This window comes from Loxodonta africana, chromosome 1, assembly GCF_030014295.1.
Source record: "Loxodonta africana isolate mLoxAfr1 chromosome 1, mLoxAfr1.hap2, whole genome shotgun sequence".
Taxonomy (NCBI): domain Eukaryota; kingdom Metazoa; phylum Chordata; class Mammalia; order Proboscidea; family Elephantidae; genus Loxodonta; species Loxodonta africana.
Window position 1 is genome coordinate 221,031,054 of NC_087342.1, and position 22,849 is coordinate 221,053,902.

Consider the following 22,849-nt stretch of genomic DNA (forward strand, 5'->3'; position numbering starts at 1 on the left):
CCTTTATGTATTGGCAGGGGCAGATTAACCAGTAAACATGGTACGCACAGCTTGCATTTGAGCAAGGTATGCAGGGTTTAATTGTATTGCTAATCTGTGGTGAGCAACTTCACTTGGGTCTCTTCACATCTTTGATGTGGGGAGGGGGATAGGTGAAATTGTGTACTGCAGATTGGTGGAAGGCACAATTGAGTTTGTGTGTGCTTTGCTTATTGGGTAATCCTGGCCTGTATGTTGGTGCTGGAAAGACTTCCTGTGGAAGATGAGGTTTGAGACTGGCTTGAAGGTGGTAGAGGATGTACTTACGGTGGGGACAAGTAAGGAGACATTCTTGATTGGGAAATGGAGAATTTGGGGGTGCAGTTGTCGCCAAGACTCAGCCAGTCAACACAGCAGCTCGAGAAGCATCAGAAGTCACTTTGAATTTTGAGAATGAGAGTGGAATGATTTGGGGGGGAAAAAAAAAAAAAAAAACGCTGCTCTGGGTAGCATTTTCCACCCATTTGAAACGAAAAGAACGCTTCTGTCTTTAATCTTGCTTTGCATAGCTACGCAGAAAAGACTGTTTAACACACCTCTTTATGCTTTGTCTTCTGGGGGAACCCTACCAGGAGCCTTATGATCGTCTTTTGGAAGTCCCGGTCACTCGGGAGCAACTAAACCACTATCGGAATGTGGCTGAAAATGCTCAAAGTGAACTCGCGGCAATTTTGGTCAAATTCAAATGTGCTCAGGCTGAGGTAAGATTATGCACTCTTTTCACTCAGAAATGGGCCTTTTTAGCTTCTTACAGAGTGGAGCTGATATTGGAGGTGGTTAGAAATAGGACCATAGGATACAGACACAAAGCTTTCAGCAAAGTTTGTATTTATTTATTTTTCTTATTATGTGCCTATCCCTTACCAAAAAAAACAAACCCCTTGCTGTCGAGTCTGACTCATAGTGACCCTATAGGACAGAGTAGAACTTCCCCATAGGGTTTCCAAGGAGTGGCTGATGGATTCGAACTGCGACCTTTTGTTTAGCAGCCATAGCTCTTAACCACTGCACTACCAGGGCTCTGTCTAGCCCTTAGTTATAGGAAATCCCTGAAAGGTTTTGCATTTGCCATGCTGCAAAGTTCAAGACACAGGGCCCCTTTGACAGAATCCTGCGTCTCAGAGGAACTCCATAGCCTTGAGGTGTCTGGGGGCACCCAGGGAGCTTGGGTAGAAGTAGCATGGACTTTTTTTTTTTTTTTTTTAATTTTTATTGTGCTTTAAGTGAAAGTTTACAAATCAAGTCAGTCTCTCAAACAAAAACTTATATACACCTTGCTACTGGCTTTTTTACTGGCTTTACATACTCCCAATTGCCCGCCCCCTAATGAGACAGCCCGCCCCCTCCCTCCATTCTCTCTTTTCGTGTCCATTTCGCCAGCTTCTAACCTCCTCTACCCTCTCATCTCCCCTCCAGGCAGGAGATGCCAACATAGTCTCAAGTGTCCACCTGATCCAAGAAGCCCACTCCTCACCAGCATTCCTCTCCAATCCATGGTCCAGTCCAATCCCTGTCTGAAGAGTTGGCTTTGGGAATGGTTCCTGTCCTGGGCCAACAGAAGGTCTGGGGGCCATGACCACTGGGGTCCTTCTAGTCTCAGTCAGGCCATTAAGTCTGGTCTTTGTACGAGAATTTGGGGTCTGCATCCCACTGCTCTCCTGCTCGCTCAGGAGTTTTCTGTTGTGTTCCCTGTCAGAGCAGTCATCAGTTGTAGCTGGGCACCATCTAGTTCCTCTGGTCCCAGGCTGATGTAGTCTCTGGTTCATGTGGCCCTTTCTGTCTCTTGGGCTCATAATTACCTTGTGACCTTGGTGTTCTTCATTCTCCTTTGATCCAGGTGGGTTGAAACCAATTGATGCATCTTAGATGGCTGCTTGCTAGCATATAAGATTTCAGATGCCACTCTCCAAAGTGGGATGCAGAATGTTTTCTTAATAGATTTTATTATGCCAATTGACTTAGATGTCCCCCGAAACCATAGTCCCCAAACCCCCGCCCCTGCTACGCTGGCCGTTGAGTAGCATGGACTTTTAACACCACTTGGAATATCTTTCTTTAATATGGGGCTCTTATGAGGTAATTCTGCATTCCTTGCCTGTGGGAGTTACGATTGGGAAAATTTTAGGAAGATAATTGGGATCTATACTCTGGCAATTCAAGGCTTGATCAGGTCTGTAGTGGAGTTTCTGAGAGAGTTTCCCTAGACTCATCCTGTTCAGAGCCCAGTGGTCCTGAGCAGTCCTAGGCTTCGCTTTGAGGTGAGTAGTAGTCGGGTGAAGGCTGCCAGAACCCAACTGAAAGATGCATCCATAACGTGTGTGTGTGTGTGCGTGTGTGTGAATGTATGTATGCATACTCACAGTTCCTAAGAAGTACATGCATTCATCAAATTTTCTTATATGGTAGACCTGACAACTTCAGCGCAATGCATAAAACACGGTTCAGTGTTTTGATGCCGCAAAGTTCATAAAAGTGAAAATGCTTCCTTTGTTTAAATCCTATAAGAATTTTCCTTTTGTTCCATATTTCCTCAGAAATCTGAATATTAGTTTTCTTTGTCACCCACAATTAAGGTCCAGAAGGTAAGTGGGAGAAACCTAGTGATGTATTAAACAGTCTGCTTCTATCTGGGAACCAGTTGTGGCTGTGTGATCACAAATAGCATGGCTTGTAAATTTCTTGTTTCATTGTTCATCGGCAGCAACAACAACCATATGGTTTTAGAAAATGGGTTACCATTGCAAAATATTTTATTGCTTTTTGCAAAATGCACCACAAATACCTCTTGAGCGAGACTAAATCAACACAAGCCATTGCTCAGCTGGTCTTGAAAAGGAGAGATTATGAAGTCCATTGTCTGGATATAATTTCCTGTTTGGTAATACAGCTACAAATATGAAAAAAAGAAAATAAAGTTTTAAGTCATGAATAAAAGAGTGAAACTTGAAATTTTGGTTTTGGGTTTCTTAAAGGTATTTCGAATTTATATGATTAAATTCCTTTTCCTCTTTTTGCTTCTTTTCTATGTGAGCTTCGAGACCTCCGATCCAAGATGCTTTCCAAAGAAGTTTCCTGTCAGGAGCTGAAAGCTGAAATGGAGACCTATAAAGAAAACAATGCCAGAAAGTCATCTCTCCTCACCTCTTTGAGAGACAGAGTTCAGGAGCTAGAAGAAGAGTCAGCAGCACTTTCTTCTTCTAGAATTAGAGCAGAAATCACAGCTCACTCTGCCATCAAGGAGAACCAGGGGTTAAAGAAGAAAGTTACAGACTTAGAAGAAAAATTACAGTAAGGATTTTTAAATATATCTCTCAGTTTATTTAATGCTAAAATACTAGCTTCTGACAGCAGGATACACCTGTGAATGGATTGGCATTTCACATCATTTGGTCCTGAAACTTGATTACATAAATATTACTGACCTCAGTCAAATGTCTTTGGAGTCTTGAAAATTTTTCCCAAGCCCATTTTGAAATGTCATCAAGAGTCTCAACAAATAGAGAATTGTCCTAAGCATGTTTCTGTCCTAATGACCAGGGCCACAAATGCTTCTGTAAACAACTGGGGAGATTTCCTCCAAGTGCAGGTTTAGCTTGAGGCAGGGGAGTAGGAGTGAAGCGGTCATTCAGAAACAAGTTATAAAAGTACCCCGGAGCCCAGACCACCCCGAACACTTCTCACTAAGTTTTGTTGCCAATTTGTTTAGAGAACTCGTGAAACTGAGGTTTTCCTTTCTTAGTTCAGACAAAAAATGATTATTGAGGCAAAATTGGAAACTAGTTGTTTCTAAAATACACTTTTAAAATTTTACATGTAATTACTTAAAGTATCTTTATTGATAAAACCATTGATATTTATTTTATGGTTTCCATCTTAAAAAAATAAACCAACATTTGACCGGCCTCACTTCCAGCTCCTTGTCCTCTCTCTCTTCTTCCACTTACAGCAAAACTCTTAAACGTTTGTGTATACTCAGGGCTTCCAATCTCTCTCCTCCATCTTCTGTTGAATCTACCCCATTGAAACCACTCAAATGACCACCAGTGACCCCACATGGCTAAGTTTAATGGTCAGTCTTTTCTTATTTGACCTGTCAGCAGCATTAGTCACAGTTGATCTCTCTCCTTGAACAATTTTCTTCTCTGGCTTCCAGGATACTCCAACGCTTACTTTTTATTTTACCTTTCCAGCTGCTGTCACAGTTTCTTGTGCTTGTTCCTCCTCACCCTCTTGGCTTCCAAATGTTGGCATGCCTAAGGGCTCAGGCTTGGATCTGTTCTCTTTTCTATCTAAACTCACTCTCTTGGTGATCTCATCTAGTCTCTTGCTTTAAGGATCGTCTAAATGTTGATGACTTCCAAATTTATGTATCTAGCTAGTATCTCTTCCCAGAACTCAAAACCCACATATCTTAACTACCTACTGGACATCTCCACATGGATGTCCAATAAACCAAAATCAAACCAAGTCAGTTGCCATCAAGCTGTGTCCGACTCATGCGACACCATGTATGTCGGAGTAGAACTGCACTCCATAGGGTTTTCAATGGCTGTGATCTTTTGGAAGTAGATATCCAGGCTTTTCTTATGAGGTATCTCTGGGTGGAGCAAGTTGCTAACCTTACCGTTAGCAGCCAAGTGCTTAACCATTTGCACCACCCAGGGATTCAGATATCTAACAGGCATCTCAAATTTGATGTGTCCTGGTGTTTCTGCAAAATCCTCATGCATGTTTCCTCATATCATTTAATGATAATTCCATTTTTCCAGTTGATTAAGTCAAAAATCTTGCTATCATTTTTGGTTCTCTTTCTCTTTCATATTCCACATCACATCCTTCAGCAAAACCCATCATCTCTACCTTAAAAATAAATGTAAATTTTGACTGCTTCCCATTGCTACCCTCATCGCCACTAATCTGATCCAAAACACTGTCATCTCTCACCTGGATTATTGGATTATTGCAATAACCTGTTAAGTGGTTTTCCTGTTCTGCTTGTGGCTTCCTGTAGCCAGAGCGGTCCTGTTAACGTGCAAGTTAGATCAAGTCAGCCTTCAGCACAGAGCCTTCCAATGACTTCTCCCCCCTTAGCCAAAGTATTTCCTATGACCCAAAAGTTTCATTTGGACCTGGTTTTGCTACAGTTCTCTCCTTTATTCTTCCCATCCTGGTTCACTGGCTTTTTTGCTGTCCCTTGAATATGCCAGGTGAGGACCTTTGCAATTGCTAATCACCCTGCCTAGAAAGCTCTTCCCCCAACATGGCGTGCCCAGCCCCTCTACTTCCTTTAGGTCTTTACTCAAAGCCACCTTCTCTGTGAGGTCTTCCATGGCCACTACATCTAAGATTTTACCCTCAAATATTTCTTATCCTCCTTTCCTGTTTTCTTTTTTCTCTCCAGCCCTTTTCTAACATACTAGATATTGTATATATGTTAATGTTTTGATTGTTTTCTGTCTTTCCAATAGAAAGCTCCATGAGGCAAGGATTTTTTAAAATCTCTTTTGCTTACTACTGTGCCTTTAGCACCTTCAATAGGGCCTGGCACATAGTAGGGGCTGAATACATATTTATTAACTAAATGAATAATAAAAATAATGCAACTTGTAAAAAAAAAAAAAAAAAGACAGAAGAATATCAAGAAGAAATCAGGAATTACTCCAAACCTTATGATTGCAAAAAATCTACAGTTCACATTTTGTTGAACATATTTCCAGACAGTTGTACACAAATGACATCATGTAATGTACTATTTTTACTAAATAATATGTTGTAGATATCAGTGTATCATTTTTTAAAATCAGGTATCATTTTTAAGGCCCATGATAATCATTGCCTGAGATAACATCATTTACCTAACCAGTTCCCTTTGCAGTTTCTATAGACTTTTAGTTGCGCTTTAAAAAGTATTATAAGCCAAGCTGCCATGAATACCCATGTGCGCTCATGTTTTCACATTTATGAAGTTGTAGTATAAAAAAAAAAATTTTTTTTTTTTTCCTTATACTTAAAGTGGAAACCCTGGTGACGTAGTGGTTAAGAGCTACAGCTGCTAACCAAAAGGTTGGCAGTTCAAATCTACCAGGTACTTCTTGGAAACTCTATGGGGAAGTTCTACTCTGTCCAAGAGGGTCGCTATGAATTGGAATCGACTCGATGACAATAGGTGAACTTAAGGTATATTCCTGGAACTTTGATGAGCTAAAGTGAAATGCAAATAGAGTTGAAAATAGTTGAGATCTGTGGAATGGATAAATAAGATTGAAATCTTGGGATTAAGGTATGAATCATATACGTAAATCAATCAGAGCTGTAGCCCTAACTGTACCTTTCATGGGTCCAAAAGACTAAATACCTTTCAAATGCTGAAAATAAGAACTTAGAGGTGTATCGATGCTGGACTTTTATTGTTATACATTTTTCTAAATAGAAATATGATATGCTTTTGAGTCTATGCAATTACATGCTTTGTTAATCTCTGAATAGGGTAGAAGAATTTGCAGTAAATATTCAACATGGCAAAAAAGGAAAGCAATAATCATGTTTCTTATCTAGGGAACTGCAATAAATGCTACCAAATTACTGAAATCATCCTAATTTGCCTTTAAAGTATGTCTATTTTTTCATGATCTTTTAGTCTCCCACATTTAAAGCGTTAGAAATAGACTGTGCTATTTCATCAAACCTAGTTGAGATTTGAAATCAAATATTCATCACAGAGCATAAATCTATTGATTTTCCTAGACTGAATAACTCCAGTGCTCGTTAAAGACTCTTGGTGTGTTAAAATAAGTAATGATCTTTGCTGGTGAGTAAACACCTTTGTTTTTCAGAGGTGGGAACCTTCCTTATTCCTGATGTATTTTTTACTACAATCATGTTTGGCCGTGAACATTAGTTGGGGAATGCCCTAACTAATCCTTACAGATCACTACACAATGCTGGAAGATGAAACACCCAGGATCAGGGTAGTAGCACTCTCCTTCTTACCCACTGGGCTTCCACAGAGCCCCGTGACTATGTGGGTTGTAACTACCCCCAGTACCAACTGCTGTCGAGTTGATTCCAACTCATGGCAACCCCATGCGTGTCAGAGTAGAACTGGGCTCCGTAGGGTTTTCAAAGGCTGATTTCTCAGAAGCAGATCCCCGGACCTTGCTTTCAAGGCATCTCTGGGTGGTCTTGAACCTCCAACCTTTTGGTTAGCAGCTGAGCACATTAACCACTGGCACCACCCAGGAACTCCATTGCAGCCACACACAAGGCAAAGGATTCATGAATGTTCTAGAAGCCTGCCGGTCACTTAACTATAGACACGTGCAGGGTACCACAGATCCTAAAAGGTCGAGGATAAGAGGCAGAGAACCTGTCTCCCTTCCTGATGCGAGGTCTAAGATGCCATGAAGGTTTGCCTACATTCCGGCAAAGTGTAGGTGCCCCGGAGTTGTTTCCATTTTTCCCCTCCCCTTACAGAACTTGTGTGAAAGCAGTTTTCTCTGTGTCTGGGAAACAGCGTTGTGTTGAAAATGACAGTAGTTATTTCCCACAGAGAGCTTAAATTCTGAACTTTGAAGAATGCTATCTTCTGTGGTGTTAATCCTGACTTGTTTGTTTTTTGCCTGGTAGAAAGTGTTTAAAGGAGAACCAGGAGAATAAGAATGAAGCCTCAAAGAACTGCAGAAAACAGGAGGAATTTCTATCTCAACTTCGTGACTGCCTGGGTCTGGATAAGAAGAATGACAAAGCATCAGATGAAGATTTGATTTTAAAGGTGTTCGTATGCAGATTAAAGGGCTATAAATGTAGTGGGCATTCTCACATGTGGCATGAAAGGAAGTGCTATGGTTCAGTTTGGGGGCGTCAGGAGAATTGAACAGGAGCCTGAGTTTAGCTGTGTGACCTGGGACCTGGGACCAACCACATCACCTCTGAGTCTCAATTCCAAATCCTTTCTCGCGTTACTTGGGATTAATTATTCTACAAAAGGGATTAATTATTGTCTAAAATGTATTCTACTCTGTCCTATAGGGTCGCTATGAGTCGGAACCAACTTGACGGCAACGGGGTACGGGTAAAATGTATTTGGGTGGCACAAACTGTTAAGCTTTTTACTACTAACTGAAAGGTTGATGGTTCAAACCCACCTGCAGGTGCCTTGGAATAAAGGCCTGGCAACCTTCTTCTGAAAAGTCACAGCCTTGAAAACCCTATAAGTGTAGCTCTACTCTGCAACACATAGGGTTGCCAAGAGTTGGAATTGACCTGACAGCAACTGGTTTACTGGTAAAACATATTTAAATGTCAAAAGCAATTTATTCATTTTAATTATGTGTTTCATGGGGATTTTTTCTTTTAGCTATAGACAGAAACACCAAAAAGCAACAAAAAAGCAAACAAAAATACTGAGCTATGTGTCATTTTGGGGATACTTATTGAGTGTAAAATTAGAATTAGTTTTCAAGTACTTTTAAAATTTTACATTGAAAGTAAGTAACAAAAATCCTAACTTAATGGTAAATTGCCAGTAAGATGGAAATTAATCATATAACTAAGTAATTCACTTCGTCCATAGTGATGCATTAGGGCACCTGAGAGTATTTGAAGTTCCTTCTTGCATAACACCCTTTCCTATGTGAGAGACAGTCTCCAGGTGCTGATATGGGTGTTGATACTAGGTAGGAACCCGGAGATTTAGTGTCCAAATCATCTGAGCAGGTTCTTGTCTTACAAAAAGTCACTGGCCAAAAGCAAGAGGGCCACTGTCCTGATCCAGCGTGTTCCCCTGAGAAAGTGACGGAATCCAGCCATTCCTTCAATGTTACTTGCCCTCATAAACACATGTGCACACACACTCCCAAGGAACCATGGTGGACAAGGAGGCATTGCTCATTATTTATTTACTATTTGTTCTTCCATTTCACAAATATTTATTGAGTGCTTACTGTCTGCTGGACATGGTTCTGGGTGTTGGGGATACAGTAATGAATGAGACAAGACTCAGTTTATATTGTCTGTTCTAGGGCTCATATAACAAGCATCACAAATTGGGGGGCTTATAAGAACAGAAATTAATTATTTCACAGTTCTGGAGACTAGTAGTTCAAAATCAGGGTATAAGTTGTGCTGATTTCTTTTGAGGGAAAATCTGTTCCATGCCTCTCACCTAGCTTCTGGTGACGGCTAGTGATCCTTGGCGTTCCTTGACTTGTAGATGCAGCCCTCCAATCTCTGCCTCCATCTCCACTGTCGGTCTTTCCTCTGTGTGTCTTCTTTTATAAAGACACCACTCGTGTCACGTCTTTATAAAAGACATCTACTCCAGTATGATGTCATGCTAACTTGACTGATAACATCTTCACAGACACTATTTCCAAATAAGTTTACATTTACAGGTAACAGGAGTTGGGATTTCCACATATATTTTGGGGAGACACAATTTGATACGTAACACTCTCATTGAGCTGAAATACAAAACACTCAAAAGTAAAGAACTTGTAGAGAATATGCCTTATATTAGTTAAATCACAGGGATTTTTTAAAGTTTAAATTCTACAGTTTCGAACAAATAGCTAATACCTTCACAAGATACAAGATTCTAAATGCACACAAGGGTATGCAGTTAAAAATCTTCCTCCTACGGGCTCCCCAGTCACCCTGCTGTTCTCCTCAGAACAACCTCTGTTAAAGACAATAAAAAAGTAAACAAATACATTTCTAATATTATCTGAGTAGGAAAAGGTGCAACTATGAACAATAAACCAGGATGCAGGGTTAGAGAGCGCAGTGGGTGAGCGGCATGGGGTGCTAGTGTAGAGAGAAGGCCCCCTGAGGTGGGAACTTTTGAAGGAAGTTGGGGAGTGAGCATGTAAACATGAGGGAAGAATGTTCAAGGGAGAAGGAACACCCCTGAATTAGGAGCAGGGTGTCCTGTTGGCAAACCACTGAGGCTAAGAGATATGTCACTTTCATGGATAGTCATAACACAGACACAGGACTGGTCCCGTGGAATCTCATGTCTTCCTATGGATGTCCTCATGGTACTACAGAACAAGGTCAAGGAGCCCGTCTGGTTCTGTTTCCCCCTACTAGTGAATCTTATACTTGGAATACATGCTCCCAGTTAACAATTCAATAAAGACATAAATGTACTACAGAGAAGGCAACAAACCCTCATTCCAAACCCCAGTGATAACCACTGTCTGACAGAGATTTTTCAGGATTTTTCTATGCTTATTTTCTATTAATGAGGATATATTTTTTAAAAATGAGGGTTCTATCTTCTCTGCATTCCTTCTGTGCCGGGTAGAACTTTGCATACAGTAGGTGCTCGGTGGCCCTGGCCTGCCCCCATCCCTTACTTCCTTGCCTCCTCTCAGCTGTTTAATCTCTGCAGAACATCACCTTCCCTTGATTATTTAACAGCCTGGGTCTCTCTCGCTGGTGCTTGTTCTGTTGGGAAACTTTTAACTTCATCGTCATTGCCTTGGAGCCACCTTCTGAGTAATTTTCCTTTGACCACCTAGTCTGCACATAAGACCAGAGTTTAGGGGCTGCTTTGAAAAAGCGATCTTTTAAATTCCTGTAGGGGTAGTATTTTTATTGTTTTAATACAGTAGCACTGTCATTGGGGTTTGGAAGGAGAGTTGCTTAGAAAAAAGGGCATGAAATTGTTAATTTTTATAGGACAGCTATAATTGCTTCCTCTGCAGCTTCGAGAGCTGTGCAAGGAAAATGGATCTGTGAAAGGACAAATTGTTACTCTTGAAGAGACCATAAGTGTCCATGAGATGGAGGCAAAGGCTAGCAGAGAGACGATCAGGAGGCTGGCTGAAGAAGTAAACAGACAGCAGGAAAAAGCTGCATCCTGTCTTGAAGAGAAAGACAAGCTGAGCCAGGTACAGTATGAGAAGTGTGTGTGTGCATGTGTGGTCATGTTTATGAAGCAGAAATGGAACAACCAGATATAGGACAAGCACCCGAGGATGGTTGGCCACAAATTTCTGAAGCTGTGCTCTCAGTAGAAGTCTGGGGGTGGTGTGCTGCTCTGTGACCTCAATAGGCTATTTGTTTTTTTTTATTTCTAATTAGAAAAACGGAAATACAAAATCCTTAAAAGTAAAGAACTTGAAGAGAATATACCTTATTTTAGTTAAATTATAAGGTTTTTTTAAAGTGTAAATTTTACATTTTTGAACAAATAGGTAATACACTCACAAGATACAAGGTTCGAAATATATGCAAAGGTATACAGTTAAAAGGCTTCCTCCTACCCCACTCCTCCAACCACCATTGTTCTCCTCAGAGACTACCTCTGTTAACAGTGACTTACGTAACTTTGAGAACCATTCTATACACATATATGCATGTAGGAGTCTCTGGGTGGTACACACAGTTAACGCACTCGAAGATAACTGAAAGGTTGGCAACCTGAGTCTACCCACGTGCCTCAGAAAAAAGGCTGGTGATTTACTTCCAAAAATCAACCATTGAAAACCCTACTCTGACACACATGAAGTGGCCATCAGTTGGAATCCACGCATGTGTATGTGTATATACGTATTCTTCATATTTATTTTTAACGCAAATGGTAACAAACACTACGCACTATATTTTTCTGTTATCTTTGACACAAATGGGAACACTCTACACACTATTATAAACAAGGCTGCTGTGAATAATCTTGTATCATTTCTCATGTGTCGGAATATATCAGGAAAACAAAATCCTAGGAGACTTGCTGTGTCGAAGGATGTGGGTCTTGTAATTTTAAGGGATATTGCCAGAGGGAAGCGATTTTTAATTCTAGATTTTTGTTTGTGCAATGAATTGCCTCATCTTTTCAAATTAGCTAGAAACTATTTGAACGTGAGAATACCATATGTTTTTAAACAGTGTATGATCCTTTAAATGTGTTCTTAAAGTCTTGTGACAAAGAAATGAATTATGGGATTAATAGTAACGATCAGTTTCTAGAAGCAAAAATGAGCCAGCGCAATAAAGGAGATGGGTAGAGGGCCATCGCGAGCGAGGTTGACCTTTGATGAAACAGTGGACTTGAACGTGCTGGTGATTGTGAGGATAATGCAGAACCGGGCATAAGGTCACCATGAGCTGAGTCTATTCGATGGCAGCTACCTACCTACTACTTGTCTGTCGGGTGAAGGTCCAATGATGTCTCACAGGCTGTGAAGGGCTGTGGCACAGCGGGTGGAGGAAAAGACTCCATCTCTGAGGGAACCTCCTTTGGGTCTTCCATATCTACAGTAACATCACAGCTAAGCTGAAGTGAGATGGCAGGTTGGAGCATGACAATGATTGACAGTATTTATAAAAATTCATATGTTTCCTCTAATTCCCTACATCACAAAATCCTTCTTACCAGTGGCTTTCTTCTCCTGACACATTATCTTTGTGGTAAGAGCAAATGTTAGTATCAGACAGACTTATATTTAAATCTGAGTCATCTTTGGCAAGTTCTGTAACCTGTGGAAGCCTCAGTGGTTTCTGTGTGCCAACTTTGCACAACTATGGTGAGAACTAAGTGGATTAGTGTGTTATGCTCATAACTCAGTGCCTGGCCCATGGAAGTACTCAGGAAATGAAGCTACAATTACCACTGAGAATCTTAATAGAAGTGAGCCCTGATGGGTGTGATTTGATAACAATGGTGATATTACCAGGCATAAGCAGTGGTTTCCAGTATTACTGTTGGGTACTGTAGAGTCAATTCTGACTCATAGCAACCCTATATGGCAGAGTAGAACTGTCCTATAGAGTTTTCTAGGCTGAAATCTTTAATGGAGCAGATTGCCAAGTTTTTTCTTTGGCAGAGGCTGGTGGGTTTGAACCACTGACCTTTCAGTTAGCAGCTGAGTGCTTAACTACTGCTGTACCAGGACTCCTTCCAGGTATTCAGTAGTGTAAATAGCAACAAACCTGGCAAATTTAGAGTGTATATTCTTTGCAGAAGTGAACAATTAGTTAAAGACAAATTTGACAAAGTAGTTCAGCTTAATAGTATATTCCATAAATTTTGAGTTTTTAATGATATAATGAGCTCCAAAAAACAATATGTCTGAGTTGTCCTGTGATACTCGGTGGCTCAGAGGGGCACTCAGAGGGCCTAGAGCATCAGTTCACGCTTAACACCTTGCCTCATCCACATGGATCAGCAGATTTCTTGCTTTTTGAAGCAGGAACTTGGAGGAAAGCTTCCACCTCGGGTGTACATACATGGTGTGTGCGGTGAGGGATTTGCCAAGGTGTGTAAAAGCACTCGGTCATGTATAGGACACTTATTAAGTTCTTTGAAGTGTGAGAGTAAGGACCTTATGTGAACATTATCTTTTCCATGGAAAATTTCAATTCCTTTTGGCAATGAATGGTCAGACACTGTAACAATCATTATTATTAAGAAGCTCCATGAAATCCTCAACAAAGTGACATTTTTGCTTTTGAAGACTTTAAAGAGGTCTTTTGCAGCAGATTTGCCCAATGCAATGCCTCGATTGATTTCTTGTTCCATTGGAGGTAATACTGTGCTTGACTGCCAGTCGCTTTAGTGTAAAGGGTACATTCTTCCTTAGCAGGTAAGTAAGGTATCCATGGGATTGGATAAAAGTGATTCCTTTTCCCCAGTGACTTTCTACCTAGTGATGTTAGTTAGCATCCATTGATGCTTGCCTGGATTAACTATTACATCGATTAGCATCTGAGCACCTAACCGCTGCACCACCAGGGCTCCATAACTATTAAATCAGGGGCAGCAAATTGGTAATATTCTAATTTTTTATAATTCCTTCCACTTACTAGCTGATATTCTTCCATAAAGAAAAGTTTTTTTTCCTTTCCTTTTCTCTTCAGTCCTGTGGGCACAAGGATCTTTAATTGTTGTTATTTTTGTTAGGGGCCGTTGAGTCATAGGGACACTATGCACAACAGAACAAAACGCTGACTGGTCCTGCATCATCCTCACAATCATTGCTATGTTTAAGCCCATTGTTGCAGCCATTGTTATCAGTCCATCTCCTGGAGGGTCTTCCTCTCTTTCACTGACCTTCTACTTTACCAAGCATGATGTACTTCCCCAGGGACTGGTCTCTCCTGATAATATGTCCAAAGCATATGAAATGAAGTCTTGTCATCCTTGCTTCTAAGGAGCACTCTGGCTGTACTTCCAAGACAAATTTGTTCTTCCTTCTGGCAGTCTACAGTGTATTCAATATTCTTTGCCAACACCATAACTCAAATGCATCAATTCTTCTTCAGTCTTTCTTATTCATTGTCCAGCTTTCACGGGCATACGAAGAAATTGAAAATACCATGCCTTGGGTCAGGTGCTCCTTAGTCCTTAAAGTGACATCTTTGCTTTTTAACACTTTAAAGAGGTCTTTTGCAGCAGATTTGCCCAATGCAATACGTCATTTGATTTCTTGACTGCTGCTTCCATAGATGTTGATTGTGTATCCACATAAAATGAAATTCTTGACAGCTTCAATATTTTAATTTATCATTATGTTCCTTATTGGTCCAGCTATGAGGATTTCTGTTTTGTTTATATCGAGGTGTAATCCATACTGAATCTGTAGTCTTTGATCTTCATCAGTAAGTGTTTCAAGTCCTCTTCACTTTCAGCAAGCAACGTGGTGTCATCTGCATATCGCAGGTTGTTAATGAGTCTTCCTCCAAACCTGCCACATTCTTCTTCATATAGTCCAGCTTCTTAAATAATTTGTTCAACATACAGATTGAATAAGTATGGTGAAAGGATATGTATGTATGATGTCCTTGATGTGACCCGATAACTCATCTGGTCTTCAATCATTAGTGTTCAGTGTGTCAAATCTCTTCTTGAGATGTTCTCTAAATTCAGGTAAAATATACTCAAGGTCATAATTTGGCTTTTGTGGCCTTTTAAAAATTTTCTTCAGTTTCAACTTGAACTTGCATATGAGCAATTTGTGGTCTTTTCTGCAGTTGGCCTCTGGCCTTGTTCTGACTGATGATATTGAGCTTCTTCATCATCTATTTCTACAGATGTAGTCAGTTTGATTTCTGCGTATTCCATCTGGCAAGGTCTAAATGTAAAGTCGTCGTTTATGTTGTTGAAAAACGTATTTGCAGTGAATCAGTCGGTCCTGCAAAATTCTATCATGTGATCTCCAGCATTGCTTCTGTGACCAAGGCTGTGTTTTCCAACTACCTTTGTTTCCAACTTTCTCATTCTAATCACCAGTAATTATCAATGCATCTTGATTGCATGTTTGATCAATTTCAGACTGCAGACGTTGGTAAAAATCTTCAGTTTCCTCACCTTTGGCATTAGTAGTTGGTGCATAAATTTGAATAATAATTGGACTAACTGGTCTTCCTTGTCGGCATACGGGTGTTATCCTGTCACAGACAGTGTTGTACTTCAGGAGAGGTCTTGAGATGTTATTTTTGATGATAAATGGGACACCATTCCTCTTCAATTTGTCATTTCTTGCATAGCAGACCATATGATCGTCCAATTCAAAATGACCAATACCGGTCCATTTCACCTCACTAATGCCTAGGATATCAATGTTTATGCATTCTGTTTTTGACGATTTCCAATTTTTCTAAATTCATACTTCATACATTCCACAGTCTCATTATTCATGGATGTTTGCAACTCTTTCTTCTCATTTTGAGTTGTGCCACATCAGCAAATGAAGGTCCCTAAAACTTTTCTCCATCTGCCTCATTAAGGTCTACTCTACTTTGAGTGCCTTTCATTGTGAGAGGCTTATCTTCTGTCACTATATCAGACAATGCTATTCACAAGGTTTTCACTGGCTGATTTTTTTTGGAAGTAGATTGTCAAGTCCTTTCTCCTAGTCTTCCTTAGTCTGGAAGCTCTACTGAAACCTGTCCACTGTGGTTGACCCTGATGGCTTTTGAAATACCAGTGGCATAGTTTCTAGCATCACAGCAATACGTGAGCCACCACAGCAGGAGAAACTGACGGACAAGTGGTGGTTTATTTATTTAATTTGTTAAAATTGGTTATTCTTTTTTGATGCTTATAATACCCCAAATTTTGCCAGGGGAAGCCCCTTTAAACTGGCCTGTGCGACCTTGTAAGATGATTTCATTAGTCTTTCAATACTTATTTGCATTTTTTTGCAGAAGACATCCCAGGCTCACTTGAAATTTTTAGGCCACTGAACTGAAATCAGCCAATTCTCTAAGTGGCCTTGGGTCTTCTTAATGGGGAATGGTACTTAGAAACCAAGATTTAGGCCTTAGGTGTGCTCATTGCTCTTGGGGTGTCATTTCTTTCATACCCTTTCAGTGAGAGATCTAGAAATACATTTTTAATCATAAAGTGATATAGCTATTTTAAATTAAAAGTGACATTTTAAGGTTTTTCTTAATATCTTCTTTTTTGTATTATTGTTTGGATCTTTATAATGATGATATATTTACTGGTTTGCTTTGTCTTGCAATGTCCATAAAATTATTTCAACATTCCACCATTACTATTTTACCTATCAGTTTAAGACCCTCAGATTTTTTTTTTTTTTACTTTATATATTATGAGCACCAATACTATAATAAACCACCCAAAACCAAACCCACTGCCGTCGAGTTGGTTCCAACTCATAGCGACCCTACAGGGCAGGGTAGAACTGCCCCATAGAGTTTCCAAGGAGCACCTGGTGGATTCGAACTGCCGACCTTTTGGTTAGCAGCCGTAGCTCTTAACCACTATGCCACCAGGGTTTCCAATACTATAATAATAAAAAAAAAATAGCCAACTTTTATTCAGCACTTACCATTAACACATTCATTGTACTAAATGCTCAGAGAAGTTATGTATTTTGCTTGAGTTCACACAACTATTAAATGTAAAACTTGGACTTGAACTCAGGTTATTACATTACTATTCCTTTATTAATAGTCCCTCTTACATGTATGTTCACAGCTACATGCTACATACAAGTCCGATATTAGAAATTATCCCTCAGCCCATGGAGCAACAACAGTCTGTAGCTATGTGGATTTCCTCAGTGAATGAATAACTTTTTAGTCATAAATAGTACTTGTTAAATTATCGAGGCTGGCAAATTAAAACAAATCCTATATTTCTCTATAAAAGTGTATCTCTAGAGGTCGTTAGCAGTAGGAAATGAGTAAGAAAATGTGTCGTAATAGCACATTACAAAAATCAGAATTTATTCTTTTTCTTACGTAAATGTCTTCACTTGTAAATGATTGATGCAGTGTTGCTCAGACTGCGCAAACACATTCACTTTGAGATGAAGTTTCTGCCAAAATAATAAAAATTGCCCATAAAAATCTTGAGGTCTTTAATAAAGTGCTCATTTATAGGATTATGACTCCCAAGATTTACTGCTGAAAAATACTGTCAAGTGGTTTTACCGACTCATTAATGGCCACGGGAAGAGTCTTCATAATGGTTTCTAAAGGTCTGGTTTTGAGGAAGGAAACTTTACTAGTGATGCCCAGAATGACTGCAGAGGACTGCGAGCTGTTTCTACCAAACTCAGCCTTTTTGATTTTCTTTTTTTTCACATCATGCTGAATTTTTTTTTTCTAACAGTTTTTCTGATTTTCTTCATGACACTCTTTAATTTATGAAAACTTCACAAATAAAAATCCAAGTGATTTATTATATATTTGTTATGGATTGAACTGTGTTCCCCCAAAATCTGTGTCATAAATCCTAACCTGTATGTCTGTGGCTATAATCCCATTTGGGAAGGGGTTGTCTTTGTTATGCTAATGAGGCAGGATTAGTGTAGGATGTATTTTGAGTCAGTCTCTTTTGGAACATAAATGAGATTAAACAAGCAAGCTGGGAAGCAGAGATAGGGTAAGAGAAATGCCAAGCCACATGAGGATTGCCCAGGAGCAGAAGCTCAGAAGAGACAAGGAGCTTCCTCCAGAGCCCACAGAGAGAGAAAGCCTTCCCCTGAAGCCCTAGAGCTGGCACCCTGAATTGGGACTTCTAAACTGTGAGAAAATAAATTTCTCTTTGTTAAAGCCACTCGTTTATGGTATTTCTGTTATAAAAGCACTAGATAACTAAGACAACTTTTCTTTTTGACTGTCCACACTATTTGATTCTAGTATTTAGAACTATAGCTAGGAAATAGGACTGGTTTTGGAGTCAGGCAGGCCTAGGTTTGAAGGATGCCTCTCCTGTTTTCTTGGTTTGTTGTCCTGCAGCAGAGTATGGAAGAGGGAAGAACATGAGAGAGACATAACATATGGGTGGTTATGAGCATGAGCTCTTGAATTAGGCTGCTTGTGTTTTTATCCTGACTCCTGAATCCTCCTGAACCTTAGGCATGTGATTTTGCCTCTTTGAACCTCAGTTTCTCATCTGTAAAATGGGAAAACCATTTTAAGGATTTATCTTTTACATTTATTGTTAGGATTAGATGATATACATAATGTGTTCAGTACACACCTGGTATGTAACTGATGCTCAGTATATTTATTTTCCTTTCCTCATTATTTGCTTTCACCTAGGAATTAAAATAAGTGTAGATTATTTTAAGACTATAGGCATATGGAAACAGTCCCTGGAAGTAAGAAATGATTAGACTAGATTAAATTAATAAAGCCATTACAGATCTCTTTATACTCCTAGAATCATAATGCTGGAAGTGACCTTAAGGTCATTTAAAATCTAGATCATCTAACTCTATGTAAAATAAGGATCGCCTTTAAAATCTCCATTACTAGCTGATGTCCTGCCTTTCCTTGAACTCTTCCAAAGGCAGAGAGCTGACTACTGTACAAGACGGGTGGTTTTAATTGTTTGCCAGTTCTTCATTTTATCAAGTCAGAATCAGAATCCTATAATTTCCCATTCTCATCCTGGTTTTATTTTATGAAACTTCACAGAATAAACAAATCCCTTTCCTTATGACCCTCTGTCTCAGTCTCCTACTGTTGCTGTAACAGAAATACTGCAGGTGGGTGGCTTTAAAGAACAGAAATTTATTTTATCACACTTCTGGAGGCTGCAAGTCCAAATCAGGGTCTTGTTGTTGTTGTTTGGTGCCATATAGTTGGTTACGACGCATAGCGACTCCACGTACAACAGAACGAAACATTGCACAAATTCTGTGCCATCCTCACAATCGTTGTTATGCCCATTGTTGCAGCCACCACGTCAATCCATCTTGCTGAAGATTTTCCTCTTTTCCGCTGACCCTCCTCCTACAAAGTGTGATGTCCTTCTCCAGGGACTGATCCCTCCTGATAACGAGTCCAAAGTATGTGAGACATAGTCTCTCCATCCTTGCTCCTAATGAGCATTCTGGTCATATTTCTTCTAAGACAGATTTATTCGTTCTTTTGGCAGTCCATGGTATATTCAATATTCTTCTCCAGCACCACAATTCAAAGGCCTCAATTCTTCTTCTGTCTTCCTTATTCATCTTCCCACTTCCACATGCATATGAGGCGATTGAAAACACCATGGCTTGGGTCAGGCGCACCTTAGTCTTCAAGGTAACATCTTTGCTTTTCAACACTTTAAAGAGATCTTTTTTTTTTTTTTGGAGCAAGTATGCCCAATGCAATGCATCTTTTGATTTCTTGACTGGTGCTTTCATGGGCATTGATTGTGGATCCAAGTAAAATGAAATCCTTGACAACTTTAATCTTTTCTCCATTTATCATGATGTTGTTTACTGGTCCAGTTGTGAGAATTTTTGTTTTGTTTATGTTGAGGTGTAATCCACATTGAAGGCTGTGGTGTTTGATCTTCATCAGTAAGTGCTTCAAGTCCTCTTCGCTTCGGTCTGGACTATGTCAATTCCTTCCTTGTCAGTAGGCCTGGGTGTTCCTTTGTTCCTTGGCAATTCTCACATGCCCATCAGTCATCCCCAGTACATGCTTGCTTCTGTGTCTAATCTGCTCTTTTCGTAACTCAGAACTGATAATGTTTAGGACACACCCTATGCTGATATGCCTCACTAACCTAACAAAACCCCCAAACGCAAACCAGTTGCTGTAGAGTTGATCCCAACTCATGACGACCCCATGTGTGTCATAGTAGAACTGTGCTCCACAGGGTTTTCAATGGCTGTGATCTTTTGGAAGTAGATTGCCAGGCCTTTCTTCCTAGGTGTCTCTGGATAGATTTGAACCACCAACCTTTTGGTTATTACTCTAGAGCTTAAGAGTTTGCACTACTCAGGGACTCAAAACAGGATTACATCCACAGGTATAGGGGTTACAATTCCAGCAATATTTTTAAAAACCAGAGGACGCAATTTAATCCATAACGCTACCTTTCAAGTGTTGGAAGACAACTACCATGGCTTCCTAAGTCTTTTCTTCTGCCTAAATGGCCTCAGTCTTTCAAACTTTCCTTGCTTGAACCTTTCTTCTTATTGTCTGTGAGGTTTTGAGAGTTTTAGTCCCTGGATGAAGAATTAAAATTAAGATAAATATTAAAATAACATCTACTTACATTGCAAAAAAAAATTCAAACTGCCTATAAAGCCCCAAAGTAAAAATTTAAAACCCTCTCTCCTCCCATGCCTCACGCCTCATCTCACTATTATAAAATAACCTATTTTACTGGTTTCTGTTTTCCAGTTCTTCTGATAATTACCATTAAGACTTTAAAGTAATACATTTCTATTCCTAATTCATCAATTTTAGATAGTGTTTTTAGACTGTATACTATGAAATGTGAAAAATCGAGTGCCTTCTACGTTTTATTCCCCTCTCTACTTCCCAGTTTTTATTATATTATTGTATTGACATTATCAAGGTTTATAATATTTACGTTTTAGTTCTGTAGCTATAAGTAAGTCTTTCATGCTTTGTCTTTAGGTTAATTCTAAAAACTTTAAATCAGCTAAAATGGTATTTTAAATAATATGATTATATAAATACTTTTTTTTTTTTTTTAAATTATGGGCTAAAAATAAAAATCTTAGCGTGTGATACTGAACCCATTCCATTTTGCCAGTATCCCTCTTACAATGTCCTAGTGGGAGCTGTCCATGGTCCTTCTGGCTCAGTCTGACCAGCACAGGGCAGTGTGTTTGAGTACTGTTGTGAAGCCCAAAAATACATTAGCCTCTTGGGTAGCTGACCACTGTTGACTTCTATGGAGATAACTAAGACTTTCAAACCTAATCTGAATTTTAATTATTTTCCAAGACTGACGATTCCAGTGGGACAGCTCAAATTTGGGGAAGGTTTTCCTAATTTGGAAGTAAAATGTTGCTCTGCAGCTTCCACTTCATTAAACCATGGGCACAAGCAGAAAAAGTCAAACCTTCCTTCCACATGACAGCCATTCAATTATTTGAAGACATCTACAGGACAAATGCTCCAGTTGTTTCAACATTTCTTTTTTAGAACATGGTTTCAAGACTTGCATCATTTTCATTCCTCAACTCTGCGTGTATTCTAGTACATTCTTTTTTAAGCTCTCTGGGGGGAAGGATAAGTTTTTTTTGATCTCTAATCCATTGCTGATCAATACTTTTGCAAAATACAATAAAAATGAATTAATAGGAGACATTTATTAAAAAAAAAAAACACATGAAGAACAAACCTGAATTTTAAGTATCCAATGCCATATACATAAAGTGAAATTTAAATAATTAGAATAAACATAGGAAAGAAAGAATTACATACCCTGTGCTCATTAGTCTTTGAAAGTGTATATGTAGAAGATTACTATAGAGAATCACTATTATATTCATAGTTTTTGTTGTTCTGCCATCATGTCTGAACAGAGTTATGAATAAAATTTCCCTGCATTAAAACCCTATATGCATACTTTGAAGAAGCATTGCTTGTGTCATTGTCTTAGTTACCTAATCCTGCTGTAACAGAAATACCACAAGTGAATGGCTTTAACAAAGAGAAGTTTATTATCTCACAGTTTAGTAGGCTAGAAGATAGAACTCAGGGTGCCAGCTCCAGGGAAGGCTTTCTCTCTCTGTTGGCTCTGGAAGGAGGTCCTTGTCATCAATCTCCCTTGGTCTAGGAGCTTCTCCGCACAGGAACCCTGGGTCCAAAGGATGCGCTCTGCTCCCGGTGCTGCTTTCTTGCTGGTATGAGGTCCCCAACTCTCTGCTTCTCTTTCCTTTTATCTCTTGTAAGTTAAAAGGTGATGCAGGCCACACCCCAGGGAAACTCTCTTTATCTTGGATCAGGGATGTGACCTGAGCAAGAGTGTTATACCCCACCCTAATCCTCTTTAACATAATCTAATCTTGCCTCATTAACCACAGGCAGAGATTAGGATTTACAACACATAGGAAAATTATATCAATCACAAAATGGAGGACAACCACACAGTACTGGGAATCATGGTCTACCCAAGTTGATGTATTTTGGGGGGACACAATTCAATCCATGATAGTCATTATTTAACATTTTGTTGTGACAATGAGCTTGCTTCTTGCTTATTAACTTGTTTTGGTTGGATTGATGACAATACTGCTTGCAGGGGATAATGTACTGTTCCTATGTTTTGCTTTTAAAACACTTATAGTAGAGAACCTACTTCACAGGGGGTTGTTGAGAAAAGAAGAGAGATTTTTAAAGCAATCTCAAGAAGCTCAAGATACTTATTTGTAACTTTTATCTAAAATGAAACAAATGTTGTATTCTCAAAATCCATCTTTAGTCCTCCATCAGTAGAGTTCTATCAATTTGTTCTGTAAAAATATAGTTAAATTTAAATTATCTTTGGATGGAAGAAATGAATTTTGGATTTTATACACTTTTTACTTTTGCATGATAGTGGGCAAACTAACCTTAAAATATCACA

The 22,849-nt window shown here is 39.4% G+C and overlaps 1 protein-coding gene across 1 annotated transcript in view; it reads left to right on the forward strand.

Annotated features, from left to right (window-relative positions):
- The first annotated feature begins 442 nt into the window (after window positions 1–442).
- CCDC170 (coiled-coil domain containing 170) overlaps window positions 443–22,849 on the forward strand; it is an 82,177-nt gene continuing 59,770 nt past the window's right edge. Inside the window, exons 1-4 of the mRNA XM_064292276.1 lie at window positions 443–740; window positions 3,071–3,327; window positions 7,666–7,810; window positions 10,749–10,934. Coding sequence (XP_064148346.1) covers window positions 582–740; window positions 3,071–3,327; window positions 7,666–7,810; window positions 10,749–10,934 — 747 coding nt within the window. The 5' untranslated portion in view covers window positions 443–581. The remainder of the gene's footprint in view (window positions 741–3,070; window positions 3,328–7,665; window positions 7,811–10,748; window positions 10,935–22,849) is intronic.